The following is a 22,345-nucleotide window of genomic DNA, read 5'->3' as shown; positions in this document are numbered from 1 at the left end:
AATCCCCTCACCGGCTCCAACTCCCATCCTCTCCGTCATTATCAATCAGGCAAGATTATTTTATTCTTGATTTTCTCAATAAAAATGTACTTTATTTAAGTTTTAAATTTAACGTTATTTGTTGTTGAATCTAGAAAACTTAATTGCTACTTGTTAACTGAAGATTTGAGCTGGGCTTGTATATTTGTTAATGAAAAATTGATAACATGAAACACTGATTGTTAATTCTCTTCAATTTCAGTAACTATGGAGCTAGTAAACGGTTGAAAGAAAAAAAAATACTTCATATTAATCATTTATTGATTGTATCGTCGATTGATCATGGCCGAGACCGAGGTTTCTAAGAAAAGAAAACGGCCAATTGTGCGTCTAGCGGTCCTCCTCCTCTCACACAGCGTCCTCGTTAGGTACTGATACTACGATTCATCCAAAATGCATTCATTTTTTTTTTCAATTTGATATTCTTATTCGTCTTAATTCAATTTGATTTTTCTTTTTTTCTGATTTTTCTGTCGGTGTTTGCTTTCAGTGTCATTTGTTGCACAGCGGGAGTCTTCGGTCTGTTACTCCTACCTGTACTTGCCAAGAACACTTACATTTCCGAAAATGCTCTCATGCCAGGTCATTTCATTTCTTTCTTGCTATTTAGATTTTTTTTTTTTTTGTGGTTAATTATTATTCTTTTTCACTGATGTTGTTTTACAGGTTCCGCAAGTTCCATGCTCTCCAATCAGGAAGTTTCGGAGGCAAATAAATTGATTAAGGAATTAAATAATTTGCATTCAAACCCTTTGGGTGCAACCACGTATGTCATTACTAATTTAGTCTTTTTTTTCTTTTTCTTCCAACTGCTGAGTTATCTATTATTACCATCATACATTGAATAATTCTTTTCTTTTTTTTTTTGGAAATTTCCTAAATTGAACATATCAACCTATAATATTTGTGTAATATTTGTGGCAATGATTTCTCGGGTTTGGATTGAGGAAAAATGGAGAGAACAGAAGTGAAATGGCAGAAGGTCTAACATTTCTCTTTTTCCAATTCTCAAGTGAGGGAAATTAGAAGTATCTTCTAGTTAAGCTATTTTTTCTTTTTTTCTTTTTTTTAAATATCAAAGTTTAACTCTTAGAGCAAATGAAACATAAGGAATTATCACTTTATGGAAGAATCACGATTATCTTTCCATTAGCTTCTCTTCATTTCTAGCAATATCCAAACTAGAGATAAGATATTAAAGTCCATCCAAAACCATTTTGCTTCACTTCTCTCATAACTTAAGTTGCTGAAGAATTAAAAAGGTTGATTTTCTGGGTCCACACTTGTTTGAAAGGTGTTAGGCTTTAAGTGAAGGGAGTTAGCTGACCAAAAAGGCTGCTTAAACTAGTTTCACAGATCTGCGGGTCTTGTTCTTGTTTATTTAGTGTTCAGATGAAACTACAAAGAGCAAGGGATGAGGTTGAGTACCTTGGAGAGTTTTAAGTGATGATGACTTGATTAGTTTGTCAAGACAATGAGGGAATGGCCCTGACATTTAGTTGAACAAATATAATTTCTTCTTGTTGTTTTATCTTTCCTTACAGCGGATACCTTACATGTTATGCAACTGGCTACAGATTATGTTTTAGGATTTTAAACAAGTTGCATTTTGGATAGGTGTATTATGTGCTGGTCTTCACTTCTCTAGATTTTGACCTCTTATCTTCTTTCTGTTTTTGTCCTGTGAAATCATAGTTTTAATGCCAACCTATACCATTACACTTAAACTACCAAATGAAAGGAAAGGCTGTGACGCCATTCTGTGTTTAAACCATTGCATTTTTTGACAGAGAAAGTCATGGAATCGTAGCCAAGTACATGTCCAACTTGGGTGCTCAAGTTAATAATCACAAATTCCATCCTCAACTAAATCAATTTCATCCATTGCACTTTTTCTCTGGCCCTGATTCTGGGGTAATGCAAGAGAACTCTACTCGTTCATTGTATGGCATCAACACTGTTGGAATCATAAGAGCTCCACGTGGGGACGGGAAGGAAGCTATTGTATTGGTGACTCCTTATAATGCTGTGAAGGGTGGTGTGCGGGAGACTTTATCCTTGGGCATTGCATACTCTGTATTTTCCTTGCTTACCCGAGTTACATGGCTGGCCAAAGATATTATATGGCTCGTGGCTGATTCTCAGTATGGAGAATATGCCCCTGTTGCTGCTTGGCTCAGAGATTATCATACTCCAGCATTCAGTAATTTGGACTCACTAAATACTGAAACTTGTCATGTTGGCAATAATAATTTTGAATCGAAGATATCATACGGTATTAGACGCTCTGGGACTATGGCAGCTGCCCTGGTGTTAGGAGTTGCTTATGGAAATGAAAATGAGGACACTCTTGGCATTTATGCCGAGGCATCCAATGGCCAGATGCCAAATTTGGACCTCATCAACATTGTCCATTATTTGGCTGTTCATAGGCAAGGTTTGCGAGTAAAGGTGGAACAATTTCATTGGCTACTTAATTCCAAATGGGTGAAGAGCTTGGGTGAAGTATTTGAATCACTGGGAAAAATGGTGAAAACCTTAAATCCTGATTGGAAGCTCGGTATCTCAGCTGCGGATTATGTTGAAGGTGCTGCTACACTTGCAAGTTCATTATATCATCAGGTGGTTTTTTCTCTAGTGGTTAAATTAATCGTTCTTCATTTAGCTCTCTCTCTCACACACACTCATACTGTATCTGGGGAAGTTGGTCTTTGCTGGCAATGTGTTACCCTTTTTCATTTTGGTATCAAATGCTGTGTGTGTCCAAACTTCTCCATTGTTATGGGATTGGAGTTCTTGTATACTTATTTGACCATTGGTGTGTTGTTAGTTAATGCATATATTTGCCTCTGCTGTTAGGCACTTGGTGTTCCCACTGGCCCTCATGGTGCTTTCCGTGATTACCAAGTTGATGCAATCACTTTGGAATTTTCTTTGAGAATTTCTTTTGACAGGCTGGACAGGCGAAATGACTTCCTTCTTCATGGTGGCCGGTTAGTCACTTTGAGATCTCTTCTTATTTTTCTCTTTATTTGGTTTACACTGATGAATGCTTTCTGGCGTACAGAATAAATGGCTTGCTAGGTGGTATTACCCTTTTTCACTTTTGAAACATAGGTGGTATTACTTTTAAACAATACAGTCTCCATGATTATTTGGGATTTTTCCCTTGTTTACCCAAGTTCAAAAAATTGTTTCATTTCTTATTTCAATTACCAAAGGGACTTTTGAGCCTGGGATTGGTTTATGTCATCACACGAAAAGGTCTGTGGATGTATGATAACTCGTATGCTTTATATCATCTGATTGTCCGTAAACTTTTTTTTAATTATTATTATTATTAATGTTAATAGTTTCTGCTACTTGGCTTTTATTTGTGTGGTGTTCCTCTTATTTCTTTTTCCTTTTTTTTTTTCAAATGACTCTAATATGTGCTGTTACTTCTTTGCTTTAGCCTGGGTAGTCAGGGTTATTTGATAAATATAATTGATTTCTTTGAAAGAGAAAAATACTATTTGCTTTTTGCTGAGTCCTGGTCAGATGCCCTTCTCTTGTGAAACATATCATACAAATCAAACAAGAGTTCTCTAAGCAGCTTGAAGGTTTTATAGGATATAAAAAACAAAAAAATTTAATCAAGGAGTGTAGTTTTTGTTAATATCCATGTATTTTAGAGAGTTCAACTTCAAGAAACAATATAGTGCAATTTACAGTGTGAACTAAATCAAGGTAGAAGTTTTGGCATCAGAACAAATTTGATGTAACTATCCATTTGGTTGTTTTTGTAACAAATAAATGTTCATTACTTCTGAAACATTCAGAGTTCTTACAATTCAGGAAGTATATATATATATATATATATATATTATAAAAAAGGTCAAATGCTCCATATAATGTAGTTCTTGTTTTTGTTTTTCACTTCTGTGACGTGGATTCTATAATGTTATCTTAAAGTTGAAGAATCACTCTTTTTCCTGCCATTGTATTTAAAAATTTCCATTGCTTGATTCAGGTTGATTGAAGGAGTTATTCGATCAGTAAATAACCTGCTTGAGAAGTTTCACCAGTCATTCTTCCTTTACCTTTTGACATCTCCTAGTAAGTTTGTTTCAGTGGGAGTCTATATGATTGCTTTCGCTCTCCTTGTAGCACCACTTCCTGTGGTTGCAGCTTCTCTCTATGCTAAGACTCTTGATCTGAATCCTACTTCGGAGAAAGACAAATCTGCTACTTCTAACGAGCTTGGGAGTGTACTCCAATCATGGAAATGGCTTAATTCTGTGAAAACAGTGTTTGTAGTTCACTTCTGGGGAGCTACTGTTTCCTTACTCCCATACTTCATCTCCCAAATACCTGATAGTGACCCAACTACCAACTTTTCAGTCTGGATTCTGCTTTCAATTCTGAGCCTTGAAATCTTGCGCTGGATTTTGGTTTCGCCATCTTCACATATCTATGGGCTTCCTCAAGGAGAATGGGCTACCTTGAAATCAGCAACTATCTCTTCTTTCTTCATTGGCTTGGGTCTGATGTCTGTCATCAATTTTGCTACTGCAGAAATCGGGGCTCTACTGATGGTCCCAATGGCTTTGATGGCTCACCCACTGAAACTTGATGTGAGGGGCCAGAGTTTGAGAAGTATTTTGAGGATGATTTGCAATCTGGTTCTAGGGGTTATCACTTTCCCTCCAGCTACATTTTTTGTGTTTAAGGGTGTGATTGAAGGTTTCAGTGGCATTAATGCTGGCGATTTCTGGAATTGGGTTGAATCCCTTTGGGCGTGGAATAGTGCTACTTACCTCTACATAGGTATGGTCCACCTACCTTGCTGGGTATTATGTGTTCAAATTTTACTTCATCCTTGTTAACCCGTCTTAGTCAATTTTTTCTGTACATTAGTGATTGACTAGACCTGCAAATCAAAAGATCCAGAGCATTTTAACTCGATCTAATGTCTTTGCACCTCATTTTCTGTCTGATAGATAGATCTGAGCTGCATACAGAGATAAAGGTCTTATCAGGATTTGATAAGTTTATCTATGGAGGCCATTATTTATCAATCATTAGATTTTAAAATAGGGGACTTTCAAGTGGCTAGAGCCAGTTGAAGCTCGGGGTTATGAATGATGAAACACTACAGGCTGGAAGACATAAATTTAGCATTCCTAATCATCTGATATATTTGCTTCAGCTGCACGATCTTAGTGTGACTGTGTAGCTTCAAGTGTCTCATATAATCAGATCAAGGGCCCAACAAAGTCATAGCTATACCAATGCTTCAAATAGAATTTGTCTTAGGCATATATACTCGTGTGCATGTCTGCTTGCATGACATGCTGTGGCAGGTCGAAGAAGACAAAATATTTAACTTTTCTCCTGTATAGAGTACGGGAATATAGACAGGCTTTCTTCAGACAAAAGGGAATCAAACAAAGATGCCCCTTTGCTTTCTTGTGGGATGCTGTTATTAAAGGAATTTGCTTAGAAAAATGTCATTAAAAGATTATTGAAGTAGAAGAAAGAGATTGATGAGGACCAGGTGCCTTGCTGATGTAGATTATGCACTTAACTAACAATCTCATTGTATTTGTTGGCATCGTTTTACACTGATGTTAGTGGCCATATGAGGCTATAGATCGATGGTTTATATGCTCTCTCGAATCTCAATCAACCTGTGGCTGTGGTACTTTGATCTCGGCAACACCACTGAGTGCGTGTTAAGCAAAAACACAGACGGAACTGGTCTCTCAATTGAGCGAGTTAGCAGTGTCATGCAACTCGTGCCCTTGTTTTCTTCAATAACATAGATAGACAAACGTAAGTGGCAGAGGCTAAATAAGTAAATAGAATGATGGATGAATGTGCGGCTGAAAACTTGTGGAAGATTTGATAAAACGACAATGGGTATGAATCTTACTAGATTTTGTAGTACATCCATGCACCGTTCCTTTAGATTTGGATACTTGAAACAAACCGAGTGACCCACCATGTGATGTGTATCGAATTCACATAATTCAGAAGTTTTGTGACAGCGTGGATCCCAAAAGCTTCCCGGGGTTTCTTTGAGAAGATTATGCATTGATATATTATTATATATTACTCATTACTGTATATACGTATGGATGTATGTATGGATGTATGTATGTATGTATAGTTTAGCCCAATAATTTATCAGCTGAGTTAAAAAATCTGCGTCTAATAGAGGTTCCAATTTGAATTGAACCCTATGGAACTCAAATAGCCACCCTCAACATGGTGAAGGCAGCGACTCACCACTATGCTTGGAGCGAGAGTTGTTGAGGATAAGTATTGCTGAGCAACCACGTCTCCCCATCCATCCAATAATTGAAGGATCATTTTGCGAATGTGGGAACCTTAAAATACAGGGCGGCGTATCTTTTGCCTTTTGGATTGCTGAAATTTTTTCTCTTATTTAGAATTTTATTTACCAGTTTATTTATTTGAGGTGTATAAAAATTTAGTAAGAGGTGACGTAGTGGCCGCTTATGGATTTTGGACACGAGCAAACAAAGCATGGTTCTCAAACTCGCGTAAACAGTTTGTGAAATCACACGCCTAAATACACCATTATTAACCGTAACACTTGTTTATTTATTGGAAAACAAGAAATGCACCTGCCAACTGTTTGAGTAAATTACCCAAAAGGAGTAGCGACAAATTTAAATTGTGCCTAGAGAAGATGGGATTCGGTGGAAATGGCTTCGTTTGTTTTGATCCACAAGTTGCTTAAGAATATGGCTTTTGCATCTATTAGAGGGAAAGCTTAAAGCTTTTGGCCCCATCCCATTAACATTCCTTGTACTCTTTTACTGTAATAAGAAAGTGACATACACGCTCCTGAAACAGCGTTTAAAGGAGCAACTTAAATATAATGCCACCTCCACTTTCTATTCTTCTCAATATCTCTACCTAATCACATTCATTTTCTCTGTCCTAACAAGAACCAGTAGTTATTAGGAACCCAAACTCAAACACTCCCAAAAGCTAACTATTTGAAGCGCAGAATTGAGAGACGTGTTAGAAATTGAAGAAGATAGAGTTGGAAAAAAAAAAAAAATGGAGAACATGTTGTGTGATGAGCTGCTTCAAGAAATATTCACAAAATTACCCACAACGCCATCATCATCATCTTTATCAGTTTGTTTGGTTTCTAAGCGTTGGTTTAATCTTTACAGAGCTTCAAAAACCTCTCTTTCTCTCAGAATCATCCCTGACAATTCAATGGTATTTTCCGTGTCATCTCTTTTATCTAACTACCCTTTTGTTTCCTCTCTTTCTGTTGCCTTATCATCTTCTGAGTCAACAGCAACAACATCCTCTAGAAGCAACCCCAGTTTCTTTGACCGTCTACTCTTTGTAGTATCATCTTCTTGTTCCAATCTCAAACACCTCCGTTTCTCCGCTGGTCCTGTCTCTGTATCTTCTTTGTTATCCCTTTCTGAAGCCTGTAATCATCTCACTTCTCTTACAGTTTCTCTCTCTAGGCCTCTTTATTTCAACTGGGTTGCTTCTTTTTCTTGTTTAAAGGAATTGTCTGTTTATGCTTGTGATGCTGATGAGGTTGAAAATGAAGTTTTTCGACGTTATAGAGAAACTGGGTTGTGTTCGAATGAAGAAATTGATACAGTATTGGGTTTGGAGAGTCTTTGTTTATCCGGGATTCGATCAGAGGATACGGGTGTTGGTTGGCTGTGGAGGAGCTGTAAAAGGCTTAAAAAGTTGCAGCTAAAAAGCTGTTCAGGTATTGGAGATGGAGGATCATTTGCAAATTTTGTCAAGTGCTCGCAAGGCCTTGAGGAAGTTAAGCTAAGGACTTGCAGGAGTATAGTTGATGTGGTGTTATTGAATTTGGCTGAGAATTGTGATTCTTTGAATTCTCTATTGGTATATGATGGTTGTAGTAGAGAGGGTTTGCTTCAATTTATAAGCCACTGCAGGTGTAATTTGCAAAAACTCGATCTTCGGTTGCCCTTAGATCTCAACAACGTTCATCTTTCAGCTGTTGCAGTGAAATTCAGGGGTTTATCAGTTCTTAGGCTTCAAAGTTGTTGTCTTGTTTCCGGCGATGGCCTAAAGGCTCTTGGAGTTGCTATGAGTTCAGGGCTTGAGGAATTGGCACTCATAAATTGTGACGTTGTTGATAGGGAACCGGGTTTGCTGGCTTCACTTGGACAAAATTTGAAGCAGTTGAGGAAATTGGACTTGTCTTATAACGAAATGTTGCTTGATAAAGAGTTCATGGCGATGTTAGTTTCTTGTAATTACCTGACTGAATTGAAGTTGAGAGGGTGCAAAGGGCTCACAAGTATGGCAGTGGTTTCAATGTCAAAGAGTTGCAAGAGGTTGCAGACTGTTGATATCATGCATTGTTGTCGGGTTGGGGCTGAGGCTGTTGAGTTGTTTGTTCTAAATTCTCCACAGTTGAGACGTGTAGAGGTAGATGAAAACAAGCTTTCTGATGTTGTGAGGACATGGGCGTTGCAAAAATTTATTGAGGTTGTCGTTTGATTGCTGGAAGAGTGAAAATATGATTTCTGAGTAAATTATATTAAAAGTCCCCCCCACCCAAAAAAAAAGGGTATATGCTCACAGATCTTTTTCTAGGTTTGTTGTAATTATTTCAGCTGTTCATGTTGTGTGTTAGAAGTGCTGGTTTTGTTCACTGGATAATTAAGTTTAAACAAATGTTTGATATTTATAATAAAGATTTTTTTCTCCATGGCTCAATGCCACAATATCATAATCATATATCAACTTTAATTATTATTTTTTTTTTTTTTGCTTCCTATGCCACTGACACTACAACAACCGACTCATACGTCCAACAGTGCACTGATTATGAATGCTGCTCTTGATTTTATTTCACTTTCCCTAGGAGTCATTGTCTTAACATTTATCTAGTACTTGAGGAGTAAGAAAATACTTTGAATTACTATTTGTCTAAATCAGAGTGTAGGAATAGCCCTACTATTGTGAAGAATGAAGATGTGTGCATCACACTTTATTAGGAAAAATTGAATAGCAATTTTCCTGTGGTGGTCACTGTTATTGCTTGGAAATGCTTCTGTACTGCTTAGGAATACTTTCTTTTTACTCTCCAAATCACAAGCTTAAAAGTTTGCTAGAGTTTTAAGAAACTGCTGTACAACTTTCAGTATATATCATTTGAATTTGTCAAGAGATGAATTGCTGACTTTAGTTAGTTTATCAAGAATATTATGGTTTCTTTATAGTATATATTTTCATTGATCCATTAGGACATTGGCTTGTCAGTATTTGTTTGATATATTTAAAATTTGGAGATCCTTGCAAAGTTGCCTAAGGTTTCAAGAGAGTGTAAGGAGGCGTTAGTTTGATAAAATTGATCCGATAATATCTTCATGTACTTGACTCTTTATAGGATTCAAGATTTTCTTTCATGTGCCTTAAGAAGTAAAAGCTGTCTAGAATATCATCTCCGCACAAAATTGGTATAACTATTTACATTTGATGCTGTTTCTGATATAGCTTCCATATCATTTTCCCATTTCTTCGTCTTCAATCATTCTAGAGTTTTGTTTCCAGAACTTCTATGCTTTTGTCTGTCTGATTAGATGCCTGCCTTCATTCTGTGAGGCATTTAATCAACTCCTTGCCAAAACTATGAACAAGGATCAGTTAGAGTATGCTTTCCTATGTTGATCTTGTGACTGATGTTGATCAAATTGTTCAATCCTTTCATAATTGTGGCATAGATATATGATATTAAGGAGAAGTATAATGCTTAGACAGTTTACCAAGATGAATCAACCTGGAATTCTTTCTTGCCCAATGCATTATTCTCTGACTGTTATGGCTATCCAAGCTTTTTCATTTGCCCATATATATATATATAGACTTCATTCACATCTGTCAGGTAACTTGCCTTTTTTTTTTTTTTTTTTACCCTCTTTTTTCGAATGTGTATGAAATAGTCTAGCCAATGCGTGTGCACTAACATCTCCAGCCTACATAATGATGAAGCATGAACTTAGATATCTTTGACAATGTAAACGCTAGCTCGTATATGTATCTGCAAGTGTTGGCAAGTTGATCCGGGCACGCTTATACCTTTGAATTCCTTCAGTAGATTTGATTCCTCTTATGGTAATCTGAGAAAAGCGTAAACTTTGAAATAGCATCGTTTGAAATCGTTCCATTCAAAAAACCAACTTAATGCAGTTTTTGGCTTAATTTGTTCATTCAGTCTTAAAATTTTTTATGTGGTTTTTTCCTATATTATTATATGCTTTGCATGTTTTCTTTTTGGTGAAAGTTAGGTAAGCTATTACATCTTCCTCTCAACCTCATTTGGGTTTAATTTTTGGCCTTTCTGTTGCATGTATTAATATAATTCAATGATTTTTTTTTTTTTTTTTTTTTTTTGTTCTTGCTTATGTATGACAAGAGTTAATGTTGCAGATATTGGTCTTCAATCTTTATCATTCCTGAATGTAAGGTTCGGTTTAATAATTTGATAATGATTATTCCTTGGGAACCCAAAAATTTGGGATATCATCTATCACCACTCTATTCAACAATAATTTGTTTAACATAAATTAGTTTAACCATTTATTTCGCTTCATTTGATGGCCATTGATTATTTGATTTAAAAGTGTAAAGGTGATATTCGTGGATGTCAATTCAACATTGACGTGCATTATTTAACTAAACTAGTGATAAATAATTGAAGATAAACTTATTAGAGTAAAAAGATTCTAGACCTATTATAAAATATGAACTTTGGTGTAATTATTAACTGTTCGTTCATAATTAAGCATATACCATCATATTTTTTATTCGCCATCTAGGCCAACAAACAGCATTAGCACAACATGTCAAAAAGAAAGAAGAAGAAAAAAAAAAACAGTATTTTGTATAAATTGATGCAGTTTATTAATGTCAATAAATAAGCACTACGTAGCTCATGTAGTTATGCTGGGAATGAGGTTATTTAAACTCACAAAAATATATTTAATTTTTTTAATTTAAAAAATTATTATTCAAATATCCTCAGGATAAGAATTTTTTTAAAAAGACCCTATCTTACAAACCCGAATTATCTTCTCTAAAAAAAAAATAACTCTAATTCATGAGTTGTTGTACATTTTCGTTTTGTATAATAATCATATTTCAAGATTTAATTGTTGCAAATCATCGGTGCATTGCGATTGATAGATAGTGAGCCAAATTACCAAAATTTTCAACTTCTTGCCCATGGGTGCAGCTCTGCAGGTATCGAACTGACGAAAATAAAAGTAAGTTCATGCCATGAATTTGCAGTAAAAGAAATTTCGTTTGTGTTTTTTGTTTTTATGAACCATTCAAAAATTAACAGTACATAAATCATCGATGGTTTCACTTTTCAATTATATTTTAATAGTTATTAAAAATTTATATTTTAACTAGGGTATATTGGGCAAACCGGTGGGTTCATAAAGTAAAAAATAAATTTTTAAATTTTGTTTATGGGTTTACTGAGTATTTTAGTAGATTCAAGTAGCCTCGTCCTTATATCAGTGATAGCAAATCATATAAAAACAGTATGTATAAAGAATTTATAGTTCTAGCTATATACAATAATCTTACTCAAATCAAATTTATAATTATGCATTTAGTTATCAAATAACATTAATGTCGTTCAATAAAACAGTATAAGCACAGCCTTGGGTTTGCGCTGTTGGCACGTTATTGGACTTAGCTTGACTTAACTTCGGGCTGCTCCACCTTGAACCCAAGTTTGTAAAAAAGGCCTTTTAAGTGCACTCCTATCATTCTACAAGTAGAGCAGGCTAGAAATGCTGTAGCCCAAGCCAGAACCATCATGGTCTCGTGTTAAGTACGAAATAGATTGAAGCTAATCACACCCACTATAAATTCTTATAAAACTCCCCCTTGAGGAGGAGAAAAATCTCTTGCACGTCAAAGATATCACGATGACCAAATAAGTCAACAGCACTTTGTTATGTGCGCATTCATTGGGAAAAAATATATATATACAGGTAAATTGATGGTTACATTGAATAGCAATACACATCATGTATTTAAAATAAAAAATAAAAAATTCTCACAACAAGAAAATTTTATCTATCCATTAACAACACTACAAATCAAGGGCACTTGTAGTATTTCTCACAATAAGAATATTTTTTTGTACCATTAACAACACCATAGATTAAGGGCAAATGTAGATCACTAACGAAATATCAAATATCTTTTTTAGTACAGTTCAGATCTCAAGTGGAAAAATTGACCAAGTAGTAAAATATTAAATTCTTTAATTGATAAACATCAGATATCTTTTTTAGTATAATTCAAAACCCAAATGGAAAAATTAACCATAATTCTTTTTACACTAGTTACGGATACTTAACATCTATACTTAGCTCTGGAGTTTGCTCAGTAATTTTCCGAATAAGACTAAGGAGTAAGGACCATATAATGAATGCGAAGGTTTTATATATATATTTCTAACTTCTAAAGTGCATACGTCCATATTTTAAAATCACGCAAATGGAACTAAATAAAGTTAAGAAAAATACGAAATCTAATACACTATTTTTTTATTTTTTTTTATTTTTTAGGGTACTGGATTTCGGCCAAGGCTGGTAGAATTTTGTTTGTTCTTTTTAATGGTCTATATATATTTCACAATAATTCAAGTTGAACATAGAGTTCAATTACCAAAAAAGCACAAGACATAAAAAAAAAAATGATAAGCAAGAAACGTATAAGAATTTAGTGCTTTGGTGGTAGTTCACTAACATGATAGAAGTAAAGAATATCGACCTTACATTATACACATTGTATCATTCGGTTATATATAACGTCAAATACTGTCACATTGAATACGAGTACATTTATATACATGAATATGACAAATGAGGGTTTGATCATGCACTTGCACAATATGAACAATGTAGAAAGTAAATGCACACATGAAACCAGATTTTTAATAGCTCAATTATAACTTAGATAACCATGGATCGTCATCGGTTAATTAAGATTTTTTTAAAAATATTAAATTACAATTTTTATACTTACAATTAGAAAATAGTAAAAATCCTATCTAGATAGCTTTATCATGGCACAACTCGAATGATAGGTCTCAAATGGGATGGAATGACAATCGACATCTAAATAATTGAAAGAAAAATTAATTGAAGATAGATTTAAATCGCGTTATAATTGTTTTGATCTTGGCAAAAGAGAAGACGGGGTCAATTTTAGGCGTTGACGCCGTAGTTGTTACTTTTTCATTGGATATTCGCATTGCTCTTGATGCTGCGGCAGTGGTGCATCGATAATGCCAAGCTATTACTCAGACTCGTCTGAGTAAAGCTCATTCAAATTAGAGTTCGGTATTGAGCCGAGCCGGACTTCTTTGAACACGATCTTTTAAAAAGAATCCTATTATTTTTAGGGTGCAGCTATTTGAACTTACCAATTTACTCAATCAACCTATTTACTAAATAAATCCACTCTTAAATTTTAAAATTTTAAAATTTACTCAGTAAACCCACTAAAATATCTAATATACCATTCCTAAACCTAGTTTTTATAATAATAGTGATTTTACTCATTAAACTCATTAGATTGGAAAGTGATTATTAATTGGAAATTTAATAATCAATTTTGAGTGAATGGCCCCTCACTCAAGGAAAAATGAATCAAAAAATTATGTATAGAGAAAATAGCCGTCATCATGAAATTATTGTTTGACTTATATTATAATGGTGAGAAAAATCTTGTATGATGGTGTGAAAATTTAATATGAGGAATCTGAGAAAAAATAATTATTTTAGAATCTGGGAAAAAACAATAATTGATTATTAATTGGAAATTTAATCATCAATTTAAATTAAACAATTTTGAGTGAGGGGCCATTCTCAAACAAATCATATCCATCATCCATATCCATGAACGTTGAGCCGAAAGAACAACCCGAATGGCATGCCAACATTAAAGCAAAATAAATAAATAAATAAATATATGAATAGTATTATAGAATCACACCTTTTGATTGATTAGGGTTTTATAAAACTATGTTGAATATAAAGATTGGTTAAAAGAGTAAAAATTTTGGTTTTTTTCTTTTTTATTATACTCTAGTGTCCACAATTGTAATTTAATTTAAGGGTATTTTATTGATAAAAATTTATTTTTAAAAGTGAGTTTATTGAGTAAATTGGCGGGTTCAACAGCCCCACCCTTATTTTTATTATTAAAATTTTTCTATTGGGGAATTATCTTTAAATAACTTTTGAAGTACTTAAAAGCCAAAAGTTAAATATAGCAATATTTCAAGTGTAATAATTGTTTTCTATATAATTGTGATTCGTAGATCTGAGTAAGTCTTGGCTAATTTACCGTTAGATTGCCTTTTTTTTTTTTTTTTCCTTTTTGGAGAAACAATAGATTGCTAAGATTCACCATTTTAATTGTGAATCTAGTGTAATTATGAACAATTTCCTGTTTCATTAATGAAATTCATCATTTCTTTATTTTATAACTGATTCGATAGTTTTAACAATGAAAATATACATATCATATTTACTGTAAATGTCTATCCAATAACCATTCATATATCTTTATGAATGTATTAAAGATTATAAAAAAAAAAAGAGTAGATATTCACTAAAGTATCAATATAATAAAGTCATAAATATGACAATAATTATAGAGTCACAATTTTTTTGTGTAAATTATTTTATACGAGCTGATATGGCATAATAGTATTAGTTGAATGAAAATTATACATAAGACACATGATTTATTCTCAATACTAGTATTATTGTAAATATGATGTGTTATAAGATATTTAATCATGTTCATCATTATTGCATGGCTAGCCTTCCACTTAAATGCGTCGTATCTTAAAACTAATTAAATTGATAAAAGAGTAATTTTATACATCTTAAATTTATTATCTCAAATTTTGTGGTACTTATTAATTGGTTAATAAAATAATATAATTAATTTACTTAAATCTCGTAAAGAATTATAAATTACTTAATAAATAAATGATAATTTTTTTTAAAGATAAAATTTAGAATAAAAAATTTAAAATGTTTATAAAATGAAGAGGACGATAAAAGACTGGATCAACATTCTATAATCAAGTATGCATGAGTTATGAGATGGGTTAATCACGAGCACACGCATTTCAACGGTCTAGATTGGGAACAAGTGGGCCCCGACCGGTGACAAAAACAGAGCCATCCAATTTGATCACTGTAAACAGGTACGAAGAAAGGCCGAATCCTAAACAGAGAAATTGTGGGGCCAGAATAATCTAAAAACTGAAACCAAACAGAGATTGCCGTCCCCGATTTTCCCGGGCCGGTTTCCAGTTTTTGGCGCCAAAATTTAACAACCAAAATTTCTAGTTCCCGCCAAAATAAACGGGCAGGCCGGGCAGGTCAAAAATTGGGTTTTGGGCTAAAACCGCGTAGAACCAACGTACCGCAAAAGTCAGCTTGGGGGCCAAGCCTATGGAACAAAAATCGATGGGCGGTGTGCCAGGTGAAAAAGAATTTGAAAAAAATATAATAATAATAAAATAAAAACAGCTGTTCCGTTTGTTCCAAGTTTCTTCGGATAATTTCGTTAGAACCCTTAACATTTTCATTATTGTTACTGAATGAAACAGAAGTAACAAATTATTATTTGGATCCTTTTCTTTTAGTCACCTACCTCCAACATCCTTCCCCACCTCATTTCAACCAAAAGTAAACTATTGTCCCTTTAAGATCAGCGTGCACGCGCAAGATATAGATTCTTAACCTCTTCCTAAATGAATTATCTTGTGTCAACAATTTTTTAGTTAGTTTAGTGGTTTACATCTCATTGGCTCATTCTCGAGATTAAAAATTTAAGTCTCATCAAATAATGGTGAGGTAGATTTTATATGTATATATGTTTGTTATTTTAATAATTAATATAAAATATTATTAATGTACATTAAATTTGATGTTAGATTTTCAAGCGGAATTCAACCTCAGATATATTTATTTATAGTAATAGTTTGTTTGAATCTTTTGGAAGCTTCCAAAAGACATATAACCCCTTAACAAATTAATAAAAAAAGAGATAAATAATGGATAAAATTTAAGATATCATTAGTAAAATAAGTATTTAGTGGGTCGTTCAATGTTGACTATTTGATGTCTATCCTTTTTTTCGTTAATTTATTTCTCTTTTCATTTATATATATAAAAAAATTTACTTGAAAAATATATCAATGAAAATAATAATAACAATAATTAACTTTTTTTTTTGTTAATCATAATCAATATTACGTGTTTATCGATGATTTCTAATTTGTCATTGTCATTGTATATAAGACAATGGGTATTGATCTATTGTTCATTATCATATTCATAACCATCTGAATGAAAAGAAATACATCTTGCATCTCCACCACCGGTGAAGTTTTTAATAAATATAAAATGTTAGAGATAAATTTCATTAGAAAATGACTATTAAAAAGACATAGCAAAATATAAGGTATTCATTCCCTCATAAGGATATATACCACATGGTGGAAGGTCTACCCACTCATGACTTACATTTGCCATTTTTTCGAAGATAACTTAATGTATAGAAATTGCTGGTTGTATTACAAAATTGAAGTTCAAAATCATGCTAATGCGATGTTTAGAAGTAGTTGCAAAAGATGCGTGGAACATACAAAAGATGGTTATAGGAGCTTGTCCATTAATTGTCACTTTAATAGCATGGATCTTAATTAGATTGTTATTGAAATACTAAAAGAAGAAGCTCACGAAGTTAAAAAATTTTAAGCAATAGAAGCAAATTGGTCGGAATTTTCATCATCACCTTTAATTTGTCCTTGCTTAAATCTTGTTGGAAAACAAAGGTAATAAATAAAATAAAATAAAAATCAATAACCATAAATAAGCTATTTTTAGAAAAGGAATGATACTTGAATAAAACAGTGACAAATCACCACCAAAATGATTTTGTTTTGTTTTTCATTTATTTATTAACAATCAACATTATGTCATTGTAAAGGTTATTTTTTCAACATTATGCCATTTGTCCAAATATCATATTTTATATAGAAACTTCATTAAGCATTAAAAAAAAAATATGAACATCCAAATACTAAAACATATATGAAATACCTTTGGATTTTTTATACTCTGTTCAAGTCTCTTGATACAGTTGGAATCGCAATAGTTATAATCTAATTTAAGTCTCAACTGGTGTAGTATTCAATTACGAATGAAAAAAAAATAGAGTAATAAATAATTTTAACAAGTTACTAAATTCATCTTTCAATAAACAAGTGACGCATAGCAATTAGTGCTCAAATATTGTTACTCTTTATTTATTTTTTTAAATAAAATGGATCGAATTATCTTTAAAAGTATAATTATCAAATTTATGTATGCGAGAGATTGATATTGCGTTGTTTGACATGTATAGTATGTTATTTATACAAAATAAAAGAAAGTAATGCATACATATCTTAAAAGCTAAGCTCAATGTGTGTGTGTGTGCATTTGAAAACAGCTATGACTTAAATCATATAAAAAGAATTTATAAACACATATAATGTTGTTTTGAATCAGTGAATTGCTCCATTAATTTAAAGTTATTGATGATCTTAGATATATATCCTCTATACTTTTGCCATGACTAAATCCTCTTTATGTCCCTATAATTTACCTCAATACTTTATTATATCACTATAATTTACGAAATGAAAATTTTCAGAAATAATAAACTCTCTAGAATGGATATGATGCATTCAAATACAACTACGAAGCAAATGCAACTAAGAAGCAATTATCACAACTACGAAGCAAATGCAACTAAGAAGCAATTATCACACTAAAAAATATTAGTACTCCAAATGTATCCAAAACAACAATTTCCAATACCTTCGTCTTAACAAAAGCACTTCCAAAATATATATATTTACTCCCAATTTCCACTGCCAATTACACAAATTATATAAATTTAATTTATGGCAACAAAAGTAAACTCACAAATAAATGAACATTCATAAGATGCACATTTTTTATAAAAAAAAAAAAAAAAAAACTTTTGATCCTCATAATCTACAGTAAAACCCTTGACATACAATTTTGTCCCTCTGTAAATAAAACAATTCACTATGAAAATAATTTGAGTTTACAATGAATCAATAACACTTACAAAGCATAGCATCCATAAGCACCTCACATACAAATCTATTGTACTAACCCCAAAAGTCCTCACAAGATTTCCCCCATTTGAATCAAGTGTCACGATCTTCTCATCGAGATAAAGTCAAGAGTGTGAGAATATCTGTCTTGAACTTATCAACTTAATGAAGCTAAATGGGAGAGAAAAAAAAAAAAAAGTGGAGGCTAAAATTAGTTTTGGTATCTAAACTAACACTATTACACTAGGTTGCACTCACCAAAACCTCATTCTGAAATTTTGAAAATGTTCACTCTATAAAAATGGCCTTTATTATTTATAAATATATTTCTCTAAAGATCTAAGTGACAAATAAATTTTAGAAAAAAATTACACTTAAGAAATGAACAAATTGACCCATACAAAATGTTCTCATAATTAATAAACTAAGCTTGATGAAATTTTCTTCTCAAGTCAACACGGTCTGAGGGAATCGGGTTGGGTCCTTCCAAATCAAAAAGGCACGGATCCCATTTTTTAGAGTTTGCAATTTCATGCGTCGGTTCTACATGAGCTCGTCCTTCGTGGCCAATTAGTGTACAGTCAATCCTAAAGTAAACGAAGTTCCACTATAGTGCCGTGCACTGCATCACACGAATTCTAATTTCTAATCCAAACTCATCTTTAATCATATCTCTGATATAAATCTAGTTATCACCTGTCTTAAGGTTTTCAACCCTTTGGAAATTCAAAAATGACATCCTTCAATCATCCAACGACTCAAAAAAAAATACTGAAATGACATTTTTATCTGTAAATCCACCATTTGATGGTTTTTGAATAAAATTTTAAAAAACTTTAATACATTAGTCGTTTTATAAAATTTCTGGGAATGCAGGTCTCAGAGACTTCTGATTGTAATATGAGTACAATTATATTGTAATAATAAAAAAGAGAGTGAATTATCTTATCCTTAAAAAAGAAATTATCCTTGAGATTTAATAATAATTAACATTAGCTGAAATAAACATATTACGTTCTTCTAGTTTCTTTTCAAAATCACGGATGGTGATTGGTTTTAAAATTCATAATTCCTGCTTATTCCTTGTATGTTTTATGTTTGTTTGGGGACTATATTGATAATTTGTCACCTTTATGGGAAATTAGATATTTAATAATAGATTAAGGGGTCTCGAACATATTTTTCTTAACGTTATAGAAACCTTCGTCCGCTTAGGATTCCTTGGGCAGCCCCATCCCGTGTGTGTACTGTACATTGTCTAGTTTCCTCTGCTTAATACATTGGATTCTCTTTTTTGTATAAAAATAATTTTATTTTAATCAATTTAAAATAGCTCAAATTAACCCACCAATTATATGTGCTGACCGAGTGACTGGTGTTCTGATTGTACTATACCAATCTTGAAAAATGTGTAATCTTATGTTTAAACAAACAAGTCAATAATGTTGAGCCAAGGTGTTTTATAACGGCACTTTATTTTCTTTACTTAATAAATGTTGTTAAAAGATTTCAAGGTGAATCTATTATCGTGCTCTCTTTAACCAACAACCATTAATAATAAGATTTTCAGCTTTTTTCACACACTATTTCAAGTGCTTTTAACTCCAAATTAAATAATCCAGCCCAAAATATTACACGATAAGAAGCTAAAAATGATTTGAATTATTTTTTGAAATTGCTTTAATTATATTTTTTCAAATATCCATGTGTTAATAAGGGCTGTGACTCTGACGGCGACGGAGTATAAAAATGATTTAGCGGAGTAGATATTTTTGTTCTATTTTCATCAAGCATTACAAATTTTTTTTTTTTTTGGTGACATAACAATTATTCTAGCTAATACTTAATAGAATGACATTTTTTTCCCCCAAACATTCCCTATCTCACTTTAAGATAGAGAGACAAATATTGCCATATTTAATCATTTTTACTTTTTTTTTTTTTTTTGGTTTGAAATGTCACTATTTATTGATATCACAATATGAGGTTTAGTGAAAATTTGAATTGATATACTTATCGTATAATTTAGATTTATTTAGAATATAACTCATAAATCAACAGTAACTCATCCTGAGACATTTATTCTCATATTTTGATAAATATCTATCCCTACCCCTATAACTATAAAATAGAAATAAGATATTTGAGCAATTCCTAACGTAAATTTCCTAGCTCCCATGTTTGGATCCAGATATTTATTGAATATCTATAACTATAAATATAGAATAAGATATTTTCCTACTTGTCACAAGACATGGTTAAGGGAGCAATTCTGTAGATTTCTATTGAAGAAATTTGAAGTCAAACTCTCATTATTACCATATGTTTCGGGATTGAATTGTAGTTTTGACAAAGCATAATCAGGTAAATTTTTAACGTCGTTGTTAAGGAACATTCTACTCTTTTAAAATGGACACACATTTTTATAAACGAAAGTCAAACTCTTCTTCAATTGCGATGTGTCCAGAAACTGAACACTAGTTTTGTATTTCTATGAGTTCAATAAATCTTATTGACTTAAACCATCTGTGATGTAGGAAAAATTAGGATTTTAATCACTTTATAATGTTTTTTTTTTTTATTTAGGTTAAATGCTTATTTGGTACATGTAGAGATTGATCTGTTCTTGAGCTTAACAAAATCAATACTCTACCTAAGATCTTTGCCAAGATCAACACAATTTGCACCAAATGCTTGAAGATGAAACTAATAATTCAATACTCACTAAACTAGCTCAATCACTCAATCAAAATGAAATCAAATCATAAGCTAAATCACAGAGAACATACAAGATTACGTGGTTCAATCTTTTGCAAAGCTTACATCCACCAGTGAAACCACAAGAACTAGTTTATTGATTGATTCAATGAAGAATTTACAAGAACTCGAAACTGAGACTACAAAGTACAAGAATAAGCTTTCTCTCTCACAAATCTCTCACTATAATTCTCTAGAACCATCATTTAATGAGCTAGAAAGCTCGGTTTTATACAAAAAGCTAACGTTTCATTCTCGTATGTGTTTGAATTCACAATCTCAATAGTACCTATATATATATATATATATATATAATAATTACCACTTTCATCAATGAAAAAAATGTCTTGTAAAGATATTCAATCTTTTATGTTACAACATACTTGGATAATGTTAAAGATAAATTTCCTATATATGAAAGTCTAATAGTACAATCGAGATTGTGTAGAAAACTCCAACAATAAATGAGAAAAACAGCTGAAAATGTCTCCAAGGACGTTACTAAAAATTTGCATGAGATTTTACATGACCTTAAGGAAGTGATAAAAAACGAGTTCAAAGTTTCAAGGGAAGAGGCATCATCTAATCTTTATTTGAGTGTATATATATATATATATATATATATATATATATATATCAACTTTTATCAATAAATTTAAATTGCTTACTTGTACTTATAATATAACTTGGCATCTATATATCAATTAAATTTGGTCCCCACAAGGAAAGATGTAATGACCAAGAAATAAGTCTCTCTCTCTCTCTCACACACGCATGCACACACATATATATACACAGATTATATGGACATAAAAATGGGCAGGCAAAGCAGCACCGACCGTGCAGTACCAAATTCACCTGGATGCATTTATCATATATCCTTCAAAAAAAAAAAATCAAATGAATCCATTTAATCAACGCTATACCTGTTAAAGCAACAGCCTCTGTCTTGCGCATTTGAAAACGACTGCCTTAAATTTGCTTTGTTTGCTTTTCCTGCAACCATCACGCTTGATTGATTTCTTTGTTTGATTGCCATGCCATGAATATCCCGAACCAAGTAAGGCATATACTATTTGCCAATTATACAACAATTTACTAATTGCTCGGAAATTAATCAAGTATAATTCGAAAATTAATTCCTAACAAAGATGATGTTTATTTTATATCAACAAATACTTGCAAGGGAAGAAAGAGTCCTGGCACTTTTACCCTCCAAAGAATGGAAGGAAGTGCGTGCACCCATTGACCAACGCCCTAGGTGCCCAATGCACAATTTCTAATTAAAATGGAATTAACTTTTCACAGGATTTCAAAAGTATTTTTGTAGTT

The 22,345-nt window shown here is 32.5% G+C and overlaps 2 protein-coding genes across 2 annotated transcripts; both read left to right on the top strand.

The window, feature by feature from the left end:
• Positions 1-19: 19 nt before the first annotated feature.
• Positions 20-6,412, top strand: LOC18051064 (glycosylphosphatidylinositol anchor attachment 1 protein). Its single transcript, XM_006446524.2, has 7 exons — positions 20-49; positions 242-407; positions 530-621; positions 706-805; positions 1,830-2,661; positions 2,899-3,032; positions 4,052-6,412. The coding sequence occupies exons 2-7, from the start codon at positions 322-324 to the stop codon at positions 4,905-4,907; spliced, it is 2,100 nt and encodes a 699-aa protein (XP_006446587.1). The 5' UTR covers positions 20-49; positions 242-321; the 3' UTR covers positions 4,908-6,412.
• A 408-nt stretch (positions 6,413-6,820) lies between these two features.
• LOC18051063 (F-box/LRR-repeat protein 4) lies at positions 6,821-8,767 on the top strand. Its single transcript, XM_006446521.2, has one exon. The coding sequence runs from the start codon at positions 7,117-7,119 to the stop codon at positions 8,566-8,568; it is 1,452 nt and encodes a 483-aa protein (XP_006446584.1). The 5' UTR covers positions 6,821-7,116; the 3' UTR covers positions 8,569-8,767.
• Positions 8,768-22,345: the final 13,578 nt, after the last annotated feature.

This window comes from Citrus clementina, unplaced genomic scaffold, assembly GCF_000493195.1.
Source record: "Citrus clementina cultivar Clemenules unplaced genomic scaffold, Citrus_clementina_v1.0 scaffold_2, whole genome shotgun sequence".
Taxonomy (NCBI): domain Eukaryota; kingdom Viridiplantae; phylum Streptophyta; class Magnoliopsida; order Sapindales; family Rutaceae; genus Citrus; species Citrus x clementina.
This window is presented reverse-complemented; position numbering and strand designations above follow the sequence as displayed.